This window comes from Euleptes europaea, chromosome 12 (genome assembly GCF_029931775.1).
Source record: "Euleptes europaea isolate rEulEur1 chromosome 12, rEulEur1.hap1, whole genome shotgun sequence".
In the NCBI taxonomy this organism is placed as follows: Eukaryota; Metazoa; Chordata; class Lepidosauria; order Squamata; family Sphaerodactylidae; genus Euleptes; species Euleptes europaea.
In genome coordinates this window covers 27,740,028-27,762,010 of record NC_079323.1, presented here as the reverse complement: position 1 = coordinate 27,762,010, position 21,983 = coordinate 27,740,028, and the positions used below count along the sequence as shown (strand labels likewise).

General features: G+C 43.5%; 1 protein-coding gene across 1 annotated transcript in view; it reads right to left on the bottom strand.

Moving 5' to 3' along the window:
• ARHGAP31 (Rho GTPase activating protein 31) overlaps positions 1-21,983 on the bottom strand; it is a 102,462-nt gene that overhangs the window by 19,610 nt on the left and 60,869 nt on the right. Inside the window, exons 2-5 of the mRNA XM_056858540.1 lie at positions 15,350-15,452; positions 13,295-13,439; positions 5,545-5,627; positions 3,426-3,533 (exon numbers count right to left, since the gene is read on the bottom strand). Of these exons, the coding sequence (XP_056714518.1) occupies positions 3,426-3,533; positions 5,545-5,627; positions 13,295-13,439; positions 15,350-15,452 (439 nt within the window). The remainder of the gene's footprint in view (positions 1-3,425; positions 3,534-5,544; positions 5,628-13,294; positions 13,440-15,349; positions 15,453-21,983) is intronic.

Here is a 21,983-nt window from a genome sequence, read left to right as displayed (position 1 = left end):
ACGCTCTCGTTGCTAAAGCTGCACCCAGCAGGGAGACAGGGAAGGCTCGAATGTGGGGCTTAAAGAACTCATGGATGTGATGCATTCTCCTATAGCAATCACTGATAATATTCCCACTGATTTCACTGGGCCCATATTCAATCTTATGTAATTTATGATCAGTCCTGGTGGCTGGAGATCTCCCGCTATTACAATTGATCTCCAGGTGACAGAAATCAGTTCACCTGAAGAAAATGATTGCTTTGGAAGGTAGACTATGGCATTGTACCCTGATGACGTCCCTCACCACTCCAAACTCTACCCTCCTCAGGCTTCACCCCCCCCCCCCAAATATCCAGATATTTCCCAACCCAGAGCTGGCAACCCCACATTTGAGGCAGTGAACTGAAGAAGCAATTCACAGAATACCAAAGAGTGTGTTTTTATCTTGATCTGAGGGAAATGCCTACTTTTCTGCTATGAGAGCTGATATGTTCCAGGTCAGACAGGATATTGACACAAAGACCTTTGGCAGTTGAATTGTTGGAGGCCTCAGGAGTTTCAGAGACCAGCCCCAAAGTGCAACTACCTAGTATATCTTGCCAGGGGGGCGGTCCTCACAAACAGTTCCATTCTCCAAGCAAAATACTGCTCTTCAGCTGCTGCAGCAGTGCAAAAGCCTGCTACAGTTGCTACAGCTTAAGCTGATCTGTAGGATTTAGCTTATCTCTGAACAGACCCATCACATCAAACCAAGATCAAGTAGGGATGGAAGGGAAAGCATCAGTTGTGAACACCACAACTCTTTTTGATGGATTTTGTGTGTTGGTGCTTTTTTATGGCCGCCTCACGTTTTCCATCGCCCACCGCAAACCGCCAAACCAATCCCTTCTCTCCCACCCCCTCAGGAGAAGCAGAGAAGCTGTTTCTTATCTTGACATGCCAAAGTGTTCCTGAAGGAATTATCTCTGGGCAATGGATCCTTTGTAAAGTTAATGGCTGGAGTGCTAGATAAAACTCAGAGGGGACTTTGCAGAGGGATAGCCATGTAAGGAAAAGAATGGCTGTGCCTCCGGCTTTTTTAATTGTTCTCCTTGGGACGTGGATTTTTAAAGAGAATCTGACTTCGACAAATGGTAGTTGGAATGAAGCTTTTCCCCCCAACAATGTGCGTTTAGTATCTTTGATATCACTTGTAGTCATGGGACCAGATCTACCCGAGTTGCAGTGGTAAAGAATGAGGTTATTTATTCAGGGCTATTTGGCCAGAGGCCAACGTGTCTAATTTTGTCATGCAACTTTTTCTGTTATCTTAGTCCTGGACCACCTGTATGACTAGCGAGGATTCTTTCATACCGCTATCTGTCGGAGTGGGCCAAAAATTGCCAACATACACCCGATGGACACACAGTTGACCAGGAATTTCTTTTTCACAAGATCCATTAAAATGGATGGGAGTTATCCAAGTGTTCTGGTGAAACTCCCACTCATTTTATTGGGTCTTTGAAGAGATATACCTTCACAACAATATCCAGTATTGTTCACAGAACATTCCCAAACTTATTTCTGGTCAGCAATTGACTTGTTCTTTCAACCTCTACCAAGAGCTATTCTGGTTGCTCAGGAAATGAGAAAAAAAGCAAGAAGTGCACTTTCTATTTCAGATGTGAAGAAAAGATTCATGATTTCCCCCCTAGGCAAAATCCGTAAGTCTCAAAGGAACTCAGAGTAATAAGTCTATCTATCCCTCCCTTCCTCCCCCACTTTGCTTCCCGGTGGGGCCCCAAAGTGCTTACAACATTCTCCCCTTCTGCATTTTACTCTGTCAACTAGAGTTTCTAATTCCCTGGTGGTGGCGGGTAAACTACCTCCTATCCACCGGGCTGCCTGCCAGCCAGCTAAGGACCAGCAGGCACTGTGGGCACGCGCGCGCGGATGCGGCGTACACATCACTTTTGGGTAAACCCGGAAGTGACACGGACGCTCTAGCAATCCCGGTCAAAACTCTGTGGAAACCATAGAGTTTTTGGCCAGGATTGCTAGAGCGTTCCCTGTTTAAACCGGAAGTGACATGGCGCATAGCGTCAGGTGCGCAGGCACGTTGCGAAAGGCGCACGCAGGTGAGCATGCGTGCTGTAACAGGCGTGGGCGCGCATTGTACACTAAGGCCACGGGCCCGCGAAGCTCCCGCCAGTGGAGCAGCGGGGCCTAGCAAGCCTACTGTCAACAGCAACCCTATATGGCAAGTTAGGCTGAGAGAGAGAGAGACCGGCCCTCACCCATGGCAGACTGTGGATTCAAACCCGGGTCTCCCAAATCCTAGTTCAGCATCCCAACCACCACACCATGCTGTCCAATCTATTTTTAAATGTGTTGCTGCGGTAAGCTCTGAACTGAGCTGCAACATTTCAGACTATGAAGAATGGTTTGCAGTGCCAGCACTATCCAATATGCAACCGTCTGGTAGCCATAAAGCTCTTTTGTATCTTTGCTGGGTACAATAGTTTTTCCTCTTCTCACTTTCCCTGTTCTTGGGCAAAGTATCCTCTAGCTCAACCATAGGAATTTTACCCCCACCCCCCCAAGAAAGGGTCTGTTTATTTATGTTCTTCAACAAACATAAGCTCCCATGAGCCGCGATTTAAGTCAAGTGACATATATACAGTCCACAAGGACGGTGTTCCATGGCCTGCCACCCCAGTTCCAACACTGTTTTACAAAACCACCATATCATGCAACCACTTTTATGGAACCAGGACTTAGGCAATTATGACTCAACTGAAGATTCAAAAGGGACTCCATGAAGGATGTTCTTCATAATTCATCTGAAGCGAGCAGACAGCCCTGGTCAGTTCCCCCATCCACTATCTAGTCAGATGACATTATTGTGACACAGAACAAGTCAGGAAGTATAAAGAGAGCCAGTGTGGCGTAGTGGTTAAGAGTTGCAGACTCTAATCTGGTGAACCGGGTTGGCTTCCCCACTCCTCCACATGAGCACTGGACTCTAATCTGGTGAACCAGGTTTGATTCCCCACTCGTCCACATGCAGCCTGCTGGGTGACCTTGGGCTAGTCACAGTTCTCTCAGAACTCTCTCAGCCCCACCTACTTCCCAAGGTGTATGTTGTGGGGAGGGAAAGGGAAAGCAATTGTAGGCAGCTTTGAGACTCCTTAAAGGTAGAGAACAGTGGGTTATAAAAACCAACTGTTCTTCTTCTTCTAAAACATTGATCATCTGGAACTGGCTGAATTCCAATAGTGTGGCTATTAATGACTGGTTGCTGCCCAGATGGGGAGTCTGGATGCTGACATTCATACTTTTTCTTCTTCTTTCAGCTAGATTGCTCCGGTAAGTAGCTCTCTTTTCTTCTATTTGCAACTATCCAACATTCCTGAGAACTGGCCCCATCTTGAGAAACAGAACAGGAAAGGCTCATACAGTACCTGAGCAGGTTAGGGGCCCACACCAAGGCCAAATTCCTGGCGTGCATGTTGGTCATGCTGCTGAAGGATGCTAGATGAGTCAAGTGCTTGATCAGGTATTCCAGTGTCCTGCAATGATTTGGTTACATAAAATGACTCTTGCCTAAAGCTTTGTGCCAATGATCATGTCATACCCTACTGGCTACATGCAGAAGGCAGGGAACAAGGAGGCCAAAAGTTCCCAGGCCCAAAAGCCACACGGGAAGCATCCTGACTGAACAAAGATCTATGGCTTTTGCTCCTGATGCTATGCCACCAACCATATCCTTTTCACTGTTAGTTTCCTGTCTCATTCCATCCACCCCTCAAGCCCATATTTCTTATCCTGCCAGTTTGCAGTCAGTCTGCTACTTCTGCTGTCTGGTTCAGGGGCTGAGAGGGGAGGGCTGTTCAATTTCCTCCCCCATTTCTTTCAGTTAGAACATAAGAACATAACAAAGGCCATGCTGGATCAGACCAAGGTCCATCAAGTCCAGCAGTCTGTTCACACAATGGGCAACCAGGTGCCTCCAGGAAGCCCTAGACTGAGGCTTCCTGCAGCAGCACCATCCTGCCTGTGTTCCAAAGCATCTAATATAATAGGCATGCTCCTCTGATCCTGGAGAGAATAGGTATGCATCATGACTAGTATCCATTTTTTTACTAGTAGACATGAATAGCCCTCTCCTCCATGAACATGTCCACTCCCCTCCTTCCTTCCAAGTTGTAGGGACAAGCAGATTCTCCCAGGTACAGCTGAGGATTCATTCTATCTTTATCCCCACATTTTTGTTCTGATGATATATCAAACATAATGCAACTTCAGTCAGATCAAAAGGACTGAAGAGAGTGCTCTCCCCTTTCCCCCGGAGTTCATGGTGTGTACAGGCCTCAGTACAAGCTGCCTTGTACTGAGTCTGACCATTGGTCTATCAAGGTCAGTACTGCCTACTCTCACTGAGACCAGTTTTTCACATCACCTATTTCCTGGTCATTTCGACTGGAGGTGCCAGGTATTGAATCTGCTACCATCTGCATGAAAAACCGATGCTCTGTTACTGAGCTGCTGCGCTACCTCTCAGATGGATTTCATTGATGCTGTTTTTGCTTGTTTTGGTTTGCTGCTGTTGTTCTAACTGTTATTTTTAATTTTAACTTCTTTTTGCATTGGTTTATGCAGTTAGGCACCTCAAGAGATTCTGGACAGAAAGGGCTTTTAACATTTCCATAGGTGTACAGTTTTGTGCCCCCAAGAATTCTGGATCCCAGGTAAAGTGTGCTTATGTGTTGTAGCATAAAAAGAAAACAAAAATCAAAACAACCTCTTGTTATGTTGGAAAAATGAAAAACTAAACCTTTTTTTGGCACGCACAATGCTAGTTCATTATTCTGTTCTATTCTATTTGCCCATTTCTGTGGTACAGAAGATCAGAATTGTGTTCTTACCAAAGAATACAAAAAATTATAAGTTCTTTCCTGGCTAGCTCTTTGTGTGCGGGGGAAAAAATTAAAATATTGTTGCATGCAGATGGTTAATTTGGAAGAATTCTTTTTTTAAAAAAAGTTCTGTGTCGTAGAAGAATCCAATCACATTCTTATGAATCATAAAATCAAACAAAACCAATTAGAACCTCTTTCAAAAGTTGGCACAAATGGCTGAGTGCATTTTAGGGGCTCCAGAAGGCTGATTAAAGAAGATCCTGGCTAAGGAAATCAACGGTTTGCTTCATGCAAATAGAGAGAGGGAAAACAAATGTGCCCCACTTGCCAGCTCAAACCAATGCATAATTCCTGCTGGGTGGAAAGTGCCCTCAAGTTGAAGCCAACTCATGGTAACCCTGTAGGATTTCCAAGACAAGAGATGTTCAGAGGGGGGTTGCCATTGCCTGCCTTTGCGTTGTGACCCTGGACTTCCTCGGCGGTCTCCTATCCAAATACTAAGTAGGGTTGGCCCTGGTTAGTAGCTGGATAGGAGACAGCCAAGGAAGTCCAGGGGAAGATCTGAGATCTGACAAGGCCAGTCTGGGCCATCCAGGTCTAATTCCTACTACAGCAGATATCACCAAGATCACTCTCCGTATCTTAGAAACTGGTGTTTTACCTGTAATGAGACGGCGGAAGTTCCTGGATAGCATTCTGAATTTGGACCAATTGCTCTTCCTCTGGGAAGCTTGAAACTGCCTCCTGTGGGAACACGGTCGAGAAGAAAGTGGTCAGAAGATAGAGAAATTAAGCTCGGAAAGAAGCAATCCTTCAGTGGAACCAAGGTGTGTCAGTTGAAGTCTTTCATCATGCTGGGAGATTCAATCAGAACTCAAGAAAGTCACGGAGGGAAGTCACACGGCAGAGGGAGATCCACTTACTGTCGAAGCATATTCTATCGAAATGAGTTCCAAACACATTTTAGTCTTGGAGCTACACCTCCATGGGCCCCTTTTCAACGATCAAGCAAAAATAAAATAAACAACAAAGGGGCGCAAAACAGTGAGTGAATCTAAGAGGCAAGGTACTTGAACTAGAACAAAAGATGTTTTTTAAGTGTTTCCCAAAGTTTTGATAGCTGAGATACATGTCTTTCCTGAACTAAAGCTGGAGGCGTGCATTGCTCTTGCACCTAACCTGCAAAAAGGACAGAGCAACAATGCTGTTTTTAATATTTATGATGCGCATCAATGGCTTGGCAGCGTGCTATATTAAAAGGAACAAACCCTGCCTGCAGGCCTAATTAGTAGTTAAATGAATTGTGTTTTATTTTATTAGACTGCAAGTTGCTGGCAGGAACTAGTTTTTGTTTTGTACAGCACCTAGCGTTAATATCATAGGCTGAATAAATAAATAATCGTCATGAAGGCTGTTTGCTCAGAGGCAGCGTTCCAAGTGTAATCCAGAAGGCTTGAAACCCTACAGCACATCCTAGCCATGTTTATTCAGAAGCAAGTCCCACTGAACTCGGTGGAATTCACTCCTGGATAACTGTGCTTAAGAGATGTTATCAAGCACTGAGAAAGTGAATGTTATGCAGAAGCAAAACGTGTAGCCAACATGGTGCAGTGGTTAGAGTGTAGGGCTAGGATCTGGGAGATCTAGGTTTGAATCCCCACTCTACCGTGGAAGGTTGCTAAGTAACCTTGGGCCAGTCTGGGGTTGCGAGGTAGCTCTTTGCCTGAGGTGGGCAGGGTTTGGAGAGGGGAGGGACTTCAATGCCATAGAGTCCAATTGCCAAAGCGGCCATTTTTTCAGGTGAACTGATTTCTATCAGCTGGAGATCAGTTGTAATAGCAGGAGATCTCCAGCTAGTACCTGGAGGTTGGCAACCCTAGGCCAGTCACACATTTTCAGCCTAAACTACCCCAGGGGTTTGTCGTGTGGATAAAATGGAGGACAGAAGAGGGGTATAAGTCACTTTTGATCCCTACTGGAGAGAAAGGCAGGATATAAATTAAGGAAATAAATAAAAACAGTTACACAGGGCATTTGCACTCCATTTTAAATTCTTGTCAATATTCGAATGCTCTGTATTTCTGTGCATTGTTTTGTGCTGTGGGAACACAGAAAATGTGATGACCAGGGAAGGGGATGCGGCAGCCGGGCACCCAGCCACCGGGCCTGGATCCAGCCCAACTGAGAATCCTCTCTCCAAAGAACACTGGCAATGGAATTATTTTTTTCATTTGCGTTGGGCTTTGATTCCCGTGTGCCACTTTAGGAGCTAACATTTGACTAAAAAGTGGGTAAAATATAACTAATTAAAGGTAGATGTGCACTGCTTTCAGCTAATAGGGAAGAAACTACCCTCTACTGTTCTTTAAACCTTTTCAAAAGAATATTGATCTCTAACAACCTTATCCCACCCCTTCCTCCAAGGTGCTCAAGGTGGTGTTACATGCTCCTCCCCTCCCTATTTTATCCACACAACAGTCCTGTGAGGTAGGATAGGCTGCGCGTGTGTGACTAGCCCAGGGTCACCTAGAAGAAGAAGAAGAGTTGGTTGTTATATGCCGACTTTCTCTACCACTTAAGAATCAAACCGGCTTACAATCACCTTCCCTTCCCCTCCCCACAACAGACACCCTGTGAGGTAGGTGGGGCTGAGAGAGCTCTAAGAGAACTGTGACTAGCCTAAGGTCACCCAGCTGGCTTCATTTGCAGCAGCGGGGAAACCAACCCGGTTCTCCAGATTAGAGTCCACCGCTCTTAACCACCGCTCTTAACCGCTACACTGCACTGGCTCTCTTCTCTGGCAATGTGGAATTTTGAACCATGGATTTCACACAACAACCCTGTAAGGTAGGTCAGGCTGAGAAACAGAGCAGTTGGCCCAGTTAACTTCATGGCATAGGGTAGTTGCAGACCAGCTTTACCTAGTCCTAGTTAGACCCCCCCCCACCAGCAATGCAATCCAATGGAGAGTTCCTCTGGGGTTAGGGTGGTGTAACTCTGTTCAGGAGTACACTGTGGGGAACATCTCTTTCGCAGCTTAATCCGATTTCTTCTTCCTGCCTCCCTCAGCTCACATTCCAGGGCATTTCGTGTGCCAAGATGCAAAGAGGTGTCAGGATTCGGGAGAGACTGCCCACTGCCCCTCTGCAATGAGTCGCCGGTCTAGGCGTTCCTCAGGATCCCCAGACCAGTGGCTCATGCAGAGACTCAGAAGGTGTCTTTCCCTGCAGGAATGTCATTCTGTGGCTTCTCTGTACCAGCTGTGCTCAAGAGTTCCGTCATGTCAGGCCTGTGGATGCTGTCAACTTCCCTGCCTCCGCTCTCTTCTGTGGGTGGATCCTTAGGGGCGACCAATTAATTTCCCATGGCATATTAGCATTTCTCTAACAACGGAGTCGTGTGCTGCGTCACACAGTCTGGGAAACTTGGCTTTATACCAAACCAGACCAGTGATTCACACAGCCTAATAGTAATGCTATTTTTAAAAAAAAAAAAAATTGTTGAAAACTTTAGTTGGCTACACTGAAGTTTTCGGTGGAAACCCTTTGAATTAGTGCCCTGACTTGTAAAAAACAAAAACCTAAATGTCTCTTTATATTATTAAAAACATTAAATCTCTTGTCATTTTTCAAACCCTGATATATTTGCTAAAAATGCAGACAAAAAACCTATGAAGTATACAAAGAAAATGCATCTTTTTAAAAGTATCATTAAAATAAAGAAAAAAGTAAAGAGCTCCCTGTAAAGTCCTTTGGGATGCAGGGGAACAGAAATCTATGCTATATTAAAATAAAGCAGCAGTATTCTTTAGTTATTATTTTGTGTTTATTTAAAACATTTCTTTGGCACCTTTCCATCCAAACAGGGCCCTCAAGCCTGCAAACATCAAAACATTAAAGCATTCCAATATTAAAACAATGGCCCGAAGAGCATCCTGCTGTCCTCAACCAGGGTCAGGGCCTTTTCGACTCTGGCCCCAGCCTGGTGAAACACTATGCAAAGCAAGATCAGGGCCCTGCAGGACCTTAAACAGTTCTGCAGGGCCTGTAAAACTAAGCTGTTCTGCCAGGCATATAACTGAGGACAGCAACTGCTTCCATCTTGCTTTCCTCCCTTCCCTTCCCATTTTTTCCCTTCCTTCCGGTTATTTTTTCCCCCTGGATTATATTGCTCCTTTTCCCTCTGTATGGCTCCCATTGTTGTTATGTATTTATGCTGCTTATGATTGAGCGTGCCTGGTTTTCAAGTTTAAATTATTAAATTAATTTTCATTGTAAATTATGTTTATTTAAATGTACCTGACATGTTGTGAGCCTCTCAGAGCCTGACCTAGTTAGGAATGGGCAGCATACAAATCCAATAAACAAACAAATAAATAAAATACATATACAATAAAAACATATAAACACATAAAACACCACAACCAGGGAGGGGGATCAATAAGAGTTAATGGGGGTATGCCAAACAAACCCAAAAAGACTCCACCTGCAGGTGAAAGACATCAATGGAGGAAGACAAGTGAGTCTCCTGGGGAAGGAGCTCCAAAGTTTTGGCACCACAACTGCGAAGGCCCTTTCTCGGGTTGCCACCCATCTAGCCTCAGTGGGGGCACCCGAAGCAAGATCTCTGAAGGTGACACATTGGGTTGACAGATATGAATACTGCAATTTATATGATGTAAAACTGTAAATTAAATACTTATGGCAACAACCAATTTAGGAATGTAATAGAATAGTTAGGCAGATGTGTACATGTTTCTCAGGCAGTGTCCCATTGCACTGACCATTCCTAGAGCACTTTGTTCTCACAACAGCTCAATGAGATAAGGCCTTATGATTACTCCTACTGTACTCATTTATTTACTTCATTTATAGAAATCTCTTTCGCCCTGAGATTTTACAGATTAAATGAAATGGGATGAAATGATTTGGCCAAGAACAGCTGGGAACCTGGGACTAACCAGGCCAAGAAAGCCATTAAGGTAGAAACAAACTCGAGCCTATTATGCGGGCCAAAATCTGTGGTAGAGGACTTGTCTCTATTCTACATCTGTTAATCGTCTTTCTTAACTCTAGGAACTCTGTCACATCGATTTCCGTGACAGAATTTCTGGTCTGTGTTTCTGACCCCTCCCTCAATCTGCCCACAACTTTAGAGTTAAAGTCATACATAATTTTTACTCAGTACCTCCCCCCACCCCCCGAACCATCTTGCATTAAAGTTGTTTGGAGATTTCTGCTTGGACTATTTCCGCCCACACTCACTTTCTGCATTCATGGCATGATCATTTCGAACCTGATTTTCCACGGCTCGACACCTTGACTCATTAACTTCTACCAAAACAGGGAAGGAATCAGAGCCGCTACATCAGAATTATGCTGCTTTCATCCACTTTGCACCAGATTAAGTCATAGAGAAGTCTCTTGCTGATAAAATTATAATAAGAATCTGTTGGTTTGGGAGGTGGAAGAGAAATTACATGTACCCTGCTTGGAATACTGTTAAGAATAGAAATAGTGTCTATTCTTACTACTGCAGAGGCGCTGAAGAAGTCTATGGTCATCAGATGCCATACTCCTTGGAAAAAAAACTTTAATAATGTGCTGATTATTGAACTTACAGCATTATTCTACGGACTGTGATTTTACCTACATTATTTATTTCCTTGTTTGTTTTTGTCCTTCATGATATAAAATTGCAGGGGGAACTTTTATTACACTGATCTAATCCCTCATTTGAGTTAACTACCATTTGGGGTTATATCAGAGGTAGTTTATGGCCATTTAGATAGCAAAAAAATAAAAAAACAGAGCTGAGAAAATTTTTGCTGTGGGGGCCAAGGAAGTTCACAGTCAGACATGTCTGTTAGATTTTAGCAGGGCAGACTTTAATGAAGTCCATGGGCAAGAATGCTGGAAGGGAAAGGAGCAAGTGAAGGGTGGGCTCTCCTAAAATAAAAGCTCTTGCAAACTGAAGCCATCACCATTCCAGCAATATGAAAATATGGCAGGGGATCCAAGAAGCCAATGAGGCTGAACAGAGAACTCCGGGATCAGCTAAGGAAGAAAAGGGAAATGTTCAAGAAATGGAGGGAAGGACATACCTCTAAAGAAGAGTATCTGAGGGTTGCTAGGTACTGTAGGTCAGCCATCAGAGAGGCCAACGCCCAGGGAGGCTCGCTACAGCAAGAAAGGCTTCTTCAGATATTTGAGGAGCAAATGCAAAGTAAAAGAGGCCAGAGGCCCACTGTTGGGTGAAAATGGAGAAACTCTGACAAAGGACAGAGAGAAAGCAGAAAGCCTCTATGCCTATTTTGCCCTCATTGTGGTGACTCTCAGAGGCCTTTCACATGCTGACTCCCAAGATATATGATCTCAAGAAGGAGAGGTTGTTATGGGATGTCAATATCTTGTCAATACTCCAACATGTTTGGGGACTACTGCTAAATGGAGAGGAAAAAGGTTGGGAACATCTTTTTTTGCCAGCTGAAGATCTCGGCTCAGCTTCTGCTCTTCTTATGCTACTGGTTTTTGTCCTGGGTGTGGTGAGAGGCGTAAGCCTTTGCCGCAAGCCCTTTGGCTCTTTGCCAGTGGCTTGTGGCCTTGAAGGAGTTGACCTCTACTGAAACCAGCACCAGCCTAGGATGTTGCAACAACATATTGTATGCATATTTTTTTGTTGAAATTGTATTTTTGCATGTTGTAAAGTGGTTTGAGTCTCCAGACGGGAATAAAAATGAGTTATAAATGCCTAAATAAATAGATAAACCCCATGGCTTGACACATTTCCAGGGTATGTCGTACGCAACCATGATATTCATGGGAGTGCTAGTGGTGACTTTACCACACGGCAATCTCATAAACTGCATGTGCATGAACAGGACATCAGTGACAAATGGTGTAGAGGGAAGTATATGGAAGGTGTTTCTTCACCTGAAGTCAAAACATTGGGGCTTCTCAGTATTGTCTACTAGGATTGGCAGTGGCTTTTGAAGGTTTCACTATCATAATCTTTCCTAACCCCAATTCCAGATCCTGAAGATCTTAGAAACAGAGAACCAGGGACTGAAACAGAAATCTATGCATGCAAAGCATGTGCTCGACCACTAGCTTCATGCCACAGGGAAAGCATGAACTAAAAGGTGGGAATAAGAAGTGCTTCATTTCCCATAATCAGTTTTGCATAGGCTTTTGGTTTACCATGAAATCCTCTGCCTAGGAAGCCCTTCCTCCTAACCCTAAGTAAGTGAATTGATTGAAGCTAGTCTGTAACACGAAGAAAAAGTATTTTATTTTACAAAATTTATACCTAACCTTTGTGCCCTCATAAGCACCACCAAGACAGCAAACAAACTAAAACATATATAATGAAATCATATCTTAAAAACCATTAAAACCAACCAAAAACACATAATTAAAACAAAACCAGAGGTAATGTACATACAAAACATAAAAAACAACAATTAAAACATTGGTGAGGAAGGAAGGATCACTGAGGGAATGCCAAACAAACAAACAAAAAGTCTTTACCAGTTGGTGGAAGATGGCAACAGAAAGGGACAGATGAAAATCCCTGGTGAGTTCCAGAGTTTTGGTGCCACTACCAAGGAGGCCCACACCCAGGTTGCCACCTCGTAATCTCAGAAGGCAAGGTCACCCAAAGCAGAGCCTTTGAAGATGACCATAGTGGTCAGATAGTTCACAAAGAAGTAGGAAGTGCTTTAGGTATTTTGCTCCCAAACCATATAGGGCTTTAAAAATCAACATCCCAACCTCGAATTGCGCCCAGAAACAAATTGGGAGCCAGAGTAGATGGGCCAGGACTGGAGTCATACGGTCCCTATGACTCACTCCAGTCAACATCCTGGCTGCAGAATTCTGCACCAATTGACGTTTTCAAGCACTTCTCAAGGGCAGCCCCACATAGAATACACTGCAGTAATCAATGCTTTCTACTTGTTCAAAAGTGGTCTGCTCTATTATTATTTCACAAGGCCAATGGGTATGGAATAGGGGTCACTGGGGGTGTGGGGAAGAGGTAGTTGTGAATTTCCTGCATTGTGCAGTGGGTTGGACTAGATGCCCCTGGAGGTCCCTTCCAACTCTTTATGTTTCTATGAATAATGGAAAATGAGTTCCAGGGATAAAACCTTTTTCGCGTTAAGGCCCGGAAACAAACAAAGATTGAAATGCGGAAAGAACAGAGGGTGCACACAAAATAATGAAACAGAAAAAAGTGAGGGAAATGATTCTTCCCCCTATCTGCCCACCACAAACATACACAAAAATGGAGTAATGGAAGGAGGAGACCAAAACTATAACAGTTTTATCCTCTGGGAATCTCCACCCCGCCCCCAAACAAAACAGTTATATGTGTGTGCCAAACTGGGAACAAGTCAGAGAAGATCTCACCGTGAATTTCTTGTAAAGTTCATAAGTGAGGAGGGGATTGGGCAGCTCCCGGAAGTATAACTTGCACAGTGACCCCACACAGTGAATGTCCTGCAGGTAAATTTCCCTTGTCAGGTCTGGGCACTGGTCGGAAGCAAACTCTTGCCTGAAATAACAGAGATGGAGGCATAATGGTGTTAATGAAGAGGAGCTGGAAAAAAATTGTGTCTGATTTCTGTCACAGTAAAAAAGAGAAAGAGAGAGAGAGAGAGAGAGAGAGAGAGAGAGAGAGAGAGAGAGAATGAGAATATTCACTGATTGGGTAGCGTCAAGGTATAATGTGTTTTCTCAGTGATGGGGAACCTGTTCAGTACCAAGGATCACCATGGAAACCTATACCTTGAGGGCTGCAGTGATTATGCATATTCTTATATCACATAATTTACATATTTAAATGCCATTTGCATGAAGATGATACATTCTAAGCCACATTTGAGATAGTTTTATGAGATCTGTTTGGCCGGTTGACAGACAGTCAGCCCTGATGGCTGCATTCCACATTCAGCATTTCACAGGCGCGCGAACCTTTCCGTCCCCCGGTACAGAATGTTCGGAAGAATTTGCAGGCAACAAGATCTCACCCACAAGATCCATCCTCCCACTTTCCCTTTCTAAATTCAATGTTATCCATCACAACTAGAAAACAATACGATTAAACTCATCTTCCGTATTTCTTATGATTAAGAAGATGATATTGAAAAGATAGAACAAATTCCATTCATGATGAAAATGACCAATCCCAGTGTATAAGAATATTGTTTTGTAATATAAATGAATACAGGAGAGTATGTCTCTGTCAAATGTTTATGTTTCCTGTTAGAACTGCCCCAGAAAAGTAACTCAAATACTTTCTTTAGCCATTCTTGTTTATTTGGATTGGACTGTAATCTCCAGCGCCTAGCAAAACAGATCCAGTATAGATTTCAAAATGATAACGGCAATGACTTTTAAAAGAAAAATCTTGGTATTGAAAGGTAGTGGAATTCTCAACATTTCTTCAATAGTTCTTTGGACTAGAGTCCCCTCCCCCAAGATGGTCGCTCTGCTTCAGATCCATGTGACAGAAACTGGCTTTCCTTTGATGGGAATGCCAACATGCCTCAACTCCTGAGTTATAGTTTATAGATATATTTCAAGGTGCAACAGAGCACCGAGCTGCCATTTTTAGTTTTCACTGATACAGAGTCTAATGATCCATCCAAGTCCTTTCCTTAAGAAGACAAATGAAATTTATGGGGCCCAAATTGTGTATCAATGTTAGTGTGTCTTCGTTTATACCAGGGATCCCCAACACCATGGGCACCATGGCACCCACATCCCCCTTTTCTGGAGCCACTAAGTGTTTTTCAAAAGTGGGCAGGGCTAGGCATTTCCCCAGAAAAACTTCTGATTGGCTACTGGAGAGCTGATTGGCTGAGCAGATTTTTAAAAACATTACTTTGGCTGCAAGGATCTTCACTGTGTCACTGAAGGAAAGCCGTGTCAGAATTCTAAAGGTGCCCCCATACTGTAATAGACTCGGAACCACTGGTTTATAGCAACCATTCTTTGTAGCGAAGGGAGCATGATCCCAAAGCTCACTGCTGTAGCCTGCTGTATGTAGAACATAAAAACCATGGAAAAACCATGAACAAGATCTTCAGAAATAATGAATTGTACTTGATAAATATGAGACTGGAAGAGACGAATGTGTGCTTTCTTAAAATCTGTGCTTGACCTTGATTCAGAGCCCCAACAGCACATGGGGGGGATTGTTAAGGGTTATATAAAACTATAATGTAGGTTAACTATCCTGCATTCAAAATGCACGGTAAACTACAAACAGCACAGCTCGTGTGATAAAACCCTTAAACAGTGAGCTTCAAGGTTTCCTTCAAGTTTGTCCTCAGATTTTCTATTCGTTGCCCCATAGCCACCACTTTACAACAAGAAGCCAGTTCAATCCATGCATTCACAGACGGCTCTCCCACAATGGATGCTAGCTGTCTCTCGTATGTGGACTCTTATCCCCCTCACCTCAGCTTCTGAATGTTGGAGGTCACTCCAGAAAGTCGGTAGATTCCGTCCACGATTCCGTGCGTCTCTATGAACAGGGCACAGCTCTTCAGAACTGGGGGAACTATGAGAAGGAGAGAGAAAGGCCATTTTTGCATGGTAATTAGCAACGCGTTCCAGGCTGAATTGCCCTGCATATTTTTTTAAAATTTTTCACACTGAACTGTCATTCTGGAAGTGACTGCGAAGCTGGCGCATACCTGCTTCACATTACTAAAGAGCCCACTTAACGGGACCTTTGGTGTTTGCCAAAAAAAAAGAAAAAAAAGAATTGGCACAGAGGGAAGAGATCTTTCCCAGATGACCTCAGACTGGATCACCTCTTAGGCAGCAAGCACTAATGGAACTATGGTGGACAATCAAAAAATAAAAAGTAGAGTTTCATGCACTGATCAGTTTAACTTAGTTTGCTAATTGAAATCCTCATTGGTGGGACAATCAACACAGAACGTCGGCACCCTCCTGCCTGGGCGAAATGAAAAATAAATGTACTGTATATAAAGCTGCCTTATACTGAGCAAGATTGCTCATCCACCCAGATGAGTGTGATCTAATTTGAACGGCAAGCATGTTCTTCAGCATCTTAGGCAGAGAAAGGTCTTTGCCAACACCTACTACCTGAGATACGTTAACTGGATATTGAACCTAGGACCTTTGGTATTCACTGTTATGTGTTGTACCACTGTACAACATCTTTTCCCTTTTCTGTCCAGCTTGCACACATAAACACATTTCTAGATTCAGAGGCATTATACCTCTGATTACTGGATTAACTAACAGACACAGAGAAAGATATATTCATTTATATTTTAATTTACTTCACTTATGCCCCACTTTTCTCCCAGTGATGACCCAAAGTGGCTTACTGTTCTTTCCTTCTCCATTTTGTCCCCACAACAAGCTTGTGAGGTAGGCTAGGCTGAGAGTGTGTGACTGGAAACAGAAAGTTCACATAGGTGGAGCCCAGCCTGATCCCACAGAGCAATTTTTGTAGTCAAAGAAGATATTTGGCCTTTCAGGTAAAACTGCTCTAGGGATTATTCTGAATTTCTCTTCTCTGCTGTTTGGCTCTGAAAATTACCATTTCAATTTTGCTTCCTCCTGGTGTGGAGTGGAACTCTGAATCTTTGTTTTCATGCCATTCTCTATATCCTCACACTTACCCCACCCAAAGGTATGCAGTTTGCATGATCTATGTGTCAATAAATCAGCATTATACATATAAATGACATGCTTTGAACATATAAATACTGTATATCTTATTTATAAAATCTATACAACATACATAATACCAATTGATATACAAACCTGACAGCAAAAAAGATGAGCACCAAAGCAATGACAAAATATAAACATACATTTTAAAATATATTAGGAACATTTGCTCATTCCTAGAAACCTCTATGAGCATTTTTCCCAGCAACACCCCCCCCGCAGATTATGGAAATTGACAATGATCCATTCAAATCCATGTCAATAAATCTTTTAAATCTGGGGCTTCTACAATATGGATGGTATTTGGACTTGTTCGTGTTTGAAGGAAACATGCTTCTGAATGTGGTCATGGTGGTTCTGATTGGGCAGTAAGGCGTGATATACCGTATGTTTTGTAAAACAAATATATGTGTTTGTATGTTGCCTTGAAAGGATAAACTTGCACCTAGCACTTGGATACACCACAGTTTATGCTTCACTGAGTGAGTATAAAGAACTTTCTTTTAAACATGACAATCACATCGGTAATTATACCTGTCCTGCATATTGTCAGCTAAAATGATAACTATGCAGACAAAAGCTTACGTTAACAAAGATGACAGTATTTTTTTTTTTGCAGCCAGTCCCTGAAACCTTGCCTGCACTTGAAATGAAACATAGATTTCTGAAAGGTAAAAGTGAAGGTTGGTACAGATTCTGCCGTGCATGAGAGAACAACCTCCATAAACCTTAGACAGCATAGTCACACAGGAATCTTCTCCCATTCCCAGTCCATGCTTTAACACTGAACCCTAAGGTTGATAAGAAAAGGTATGATGGTGTGTTGTGTGAGTCTGTGAAGGAGGAGTATTCGGGTGGCATGCCTGGCATAAAATCTACAGTTTCACACATCTGGTTCCATGGGGAAGGGCCATGGATCAATGGTAGGCCTTTTATGCATGGGTTGTTCCCATGGAAATCATCCCCCACACTACTTCGGGGCTTCATTTTCATTATGCATGTCTTTTCCGACCTTTAGAAATCATTTCGCTCTCTCCCCACGTTTTCTGGATGCCGCCAGAAACAGCACCCAGGAAATGCGGGGGAAATGCGGGGAGAGAGTGACTGCTAAAGGTCATAATGAAAACGAAGCCCCAAAGTAGTAAGGTGTGTGTGTGTGTGGGGGGGGTGATCACCACAGAAACAACCAGTGCATAAAAGGCCATAGTGTATCGGCTTTGCATGCAAAAGGTCCCAGGCTTAAACCCCTAGCATCTCTGGTTAAAAGAGAATCTGATACTTGATGTGAAAGATCTCAGAGAGCCACTGCTAGCCAGAACAGACAATGATAGATCAATGGTCTGATTTAGAATAAGGCAACTTAATGTATAGATGGACCGGCACCGAACAAGGGCAGTTTGTTCCAATGGCATGCAAGTCTTGAAAAAATATACCCAAGGTACGAAATCCTTCCTTGTAAAAGCACTCTTTGTTGAACACACGTTGCTGGTAAAGTGCAGTCTTGAAACAAAACCAGAGCTTCTCGTTTTGGGCTCAAATGAAACATGAGACCAGGACTGCCGAGAGCCACCATGAACCCCTAGATACAGATTCCACCTGGGGGCCCCCATATGGCCCTGATCCAAACCAAATATCATAGCAAAACAAATCACTTGGCAGGGTGTTACCATTAGTCTTTAGTAATAAAAGAAATGGCTTGTCCATCTATCTGTCCATTTGTAGCAGGCAGAACTCATCAGAAAATAACGTTACATGTCTAAAAACTGGCCACCAACCCCAGAATTATAATGGAAGCTGCAGTGCCAAAAATGAAGGTCATTAGAACACCCTGAACCAGGTTATCTTCAAATAAGCAACTTGTAAAATAAGCAAATAAGCTTTCAAGGAACCTGTCACGTGTTTCTAATATTCAGATCCCCAATCCATCATGGAAGCTTGCTGGACGACACATTCTTAGCCAAACATACCTCACAGAGTTGTTGTGAGGATAAAATGGAGGACAGGAGAACAATGCAGCTTTGGGTCCCCGTTGCGGAGACAGAGTGAATATGACATTTGTTATAAATCTAATTTTACTGACATTAAAACGATTACAGCATTTGCCCCATAGTAAAGTAGCCTTTACAAAGGGCTACTAAATCTTCCACCAGCACAATAATCATGGTAACAAACTAGTGCCTGAACTGGGAGTTCTAACTTCTGTTCCATGTGTATAACCACTAAAACAGATTAAGGGCCCATCGCCGTGCATGTAAAGCAGGGGTGGGGAACCTTTTTTCTGCCAAGGGCCATTTGGATATTTATGACATCATTTGCGGGGGCCATACAAAATTATCAACTTAAAAATTAGCCTGCTATATTTGGTCAAACGTTTAGCCAAGAGGCATGACTGGAGAGCGACTTGCTTTTGAGCTCTGCCGTCCCCAGTTGGGCCCAAGAGATTCAGGCAGGGCAGCATCCTTCTGAGCTAGAGATAAGCCAGGACCCATGGAGGGCCTGACCAAATGATTTTGCGGGCCTTATACGGCCCCCGGGCCTGACGTTCCCCACCCCTGATGTAAAGGGTGGAGGAGGGGGTAAGCATCATTTTACTACTTTGTTAGATCATGAGTAAATATTAACATATTTTTATCTTGCCCTTCCTCCAAAAAGTTCGGGGAGATGCGCATGGTTCGTCAGATCTTGTTAGGCCTCGGCGCATGTCCACAGAGGATGTTGCTGAATCTCAGCAGAATTCTGCAATCCGTAGAACAGTTTTTGGCAGACTAGGTTTGCTTTATTCCAGGATCCGCCTACATCCTTGCCCCTTTAGCAAAGCTACACCTTCCCGTGTGGCTGTCCCCTCCAACCTTATTGGAGACACCTCAGCTATTCTGGTTCTTAAGCCAAACGTTCTTAAGAAGTATTTGCACTATCTCTCCTCCACCATCCCCCCTCCCAGTTTACCTCAGTTTTGACTTGTAATGCCTATTTGACATGGCAGTGGCACATATCCCATACCGCAGTAGTCCCCTGCTTCCTCAAACTTTACACACACTATTTCTTGCTGTCCCAGTCCTTGAACTTTACTAAGCCTGCAGCGGTTTTGTGACGTTAAAAAAGAGAGCGAGAGAGAGTTCACTAGGGACTTGTTTCGCTTGTTGTGACCAAAAATTACAGTCTTGACCTCATGTCTCTGCAGACGAAGGGCTAGGCATCAATTTCCTGCATAGCGAAGCTCCTCAAAGCCGTGATTGTATGAACCGAAAGCACAAAACTATTCTCTTTTAGCACAGCTGAAATGCAGTAGTTTGCTCTCTTGTTTGGTAACACCAGCAAGGGATGGGGCTAAAACATTAGAAACTAGACGATAGGTACGGAGATAATTTCTTTCTGCTTCCCTGATTTGTCTCCAGCAGTCCTGCGTGGAAACGAACCACAACCAAATTGTTGGTTATAATTTTTCACTGGAAAAAAAACACAAGCCTCAGAGCCATGTTGAAATTTCACAAAGGTCCTTCTTCTGTAACCATATGTATAGAAGCCCTCAGCTGAAAACCCTTTATTTTTTAATCAAAACTTTTTCATTTCTTCACGTGTGTAGTGGAAGGGAGTGGGGGGAGAGGGGGGAGGGAGAAAAAAGAAAACATTTGTTGTGTTGGGGGGGAAAGGAGGGATGGAGCTGGGTGTCCCAACCTTGTTGCGCCCATAATTGAAACCATACCGGAGGCTTGAGAGTTGGAAGAGGCAGTTAGTGTCACACAGTTCCCGCATGTTCTGCCAGGCAGCCAGAATATCCTCAGTTTACAACTACAATAGAAACCAGATGCAAGAAGAAAGAGAGAGCGTGGACCCCAGGCGTCAGGCGGGGGGGAAACGGAGTTATAATGAAAACACACCGAGAATATAGCTTTTATTTTCTTCTTCTTGGACAAACATAAAACCAAAAGGGAGATCAAGTGGTTCAGAACCACTCTTAAAGCGAGCATTGTGTGAAATATGCATCTCTATTGTGCACTGTTCTCATCTCCCCTCTGCTCCCGTCAATCTTCTTATGAAGCTATCACATACCAGAAGTATTTATTTAATTACATTTTCCTTCTGCCGTTCCTCCTAGGAGTTTGGGGAAGCGAATATGCTCATTCTGTTCCCCTCCTTTCATCTCCACAACAACCATGCAGGGTATAGGAAGCTGCAAGCATGTGACTGGCATTGGTAGGCTTGATAGCCGAATGGTGATTTGAACATGGTTCTCTCTAGCCCTAGCCTCACTACACCACACTGGCTATTATGTCTCCTCCTTTAGGGTGGGTATGCCACAGTTGTTAGGAAAACCTTGACTTGTAAGTTTCACCTTGTGGAGTACCCTCCTGACCCAGGCAGACCAGGATTTCTCTCTTTTTACTCCCTCCACCAGAAACATTTTACCTATTTTAAATTGCCAGTTTGCAGATAACTGGCACCCTAGGATGGGTTTTATTCTGCACAGAATGCACAGTTCGGTGTTGATATACTTGAAATAAGCAAAATGTTAAGCATAAGATTGGGGTAATTGAAATGTATGTGTTTTTTAATGTTATAAGATAGCCTGGAAAACGTTACCACCTATAGTGGGCTAGGGTTGCCAACTGCCACGTAGTAGCAGGAGATCTCCTGCTAATTCAACTGATCTCCAGCCGATAGAGATCAGATCACCTGGAGAAAAATGGCCGCTTTGGCAATTGAACTTTATGGCATTTAAGTCCCTCCCCCCCCCACCCCTGCCCTCCTCAGGCTCTGCCCCAAAAATCTCCCGCCAGTTGCGAAGAGGGACCTGGCAACCCTAAGTGGGGCTCATAACAACATACCAAATGCTAAGCAATTTACATAACAATCCTAAACAGAGTTATATCCTTCTAAATCCATTGAAGTGAATGGGTTTAGAAGGTGTATATCTGCTTAAGATGACACTGTCAATGAGGTCCTTGATATCGTTCCCCCCTCAAGAAGGTGTCAACCTTCAGTTTAAAAAAATAAGTTTCTAGTCCTCTTGGCCACCATCTGTGATGTTACATCAGCACTTTTCACTCACAATGAATAATGCACTTTCAGTCCACTTTCAATACACTGGATTGTGAAACAGCAAGATCCACTAGCAAACAATTGCTAAAGTGCACTGAAAGTGGATTGATAGTGCATTATTCCATGTGTGTGAGTTGACTAGGAAGTTACAAATTATAATATATATTGAGAGTCTAGACTCTATGTGGTTTGCTTTGATTTTTGCTGTCAAGTCACAGCTGACTTATGGCGACCCCATAAGGTTTTCAAGGCAAGAGATGTTGGGAGGTGGTTTGCCACTGCCTGCCTCTGCATCATGACCCTGGTATTCCTTGGAGGTCTCCCATCCAAATCATAGCCA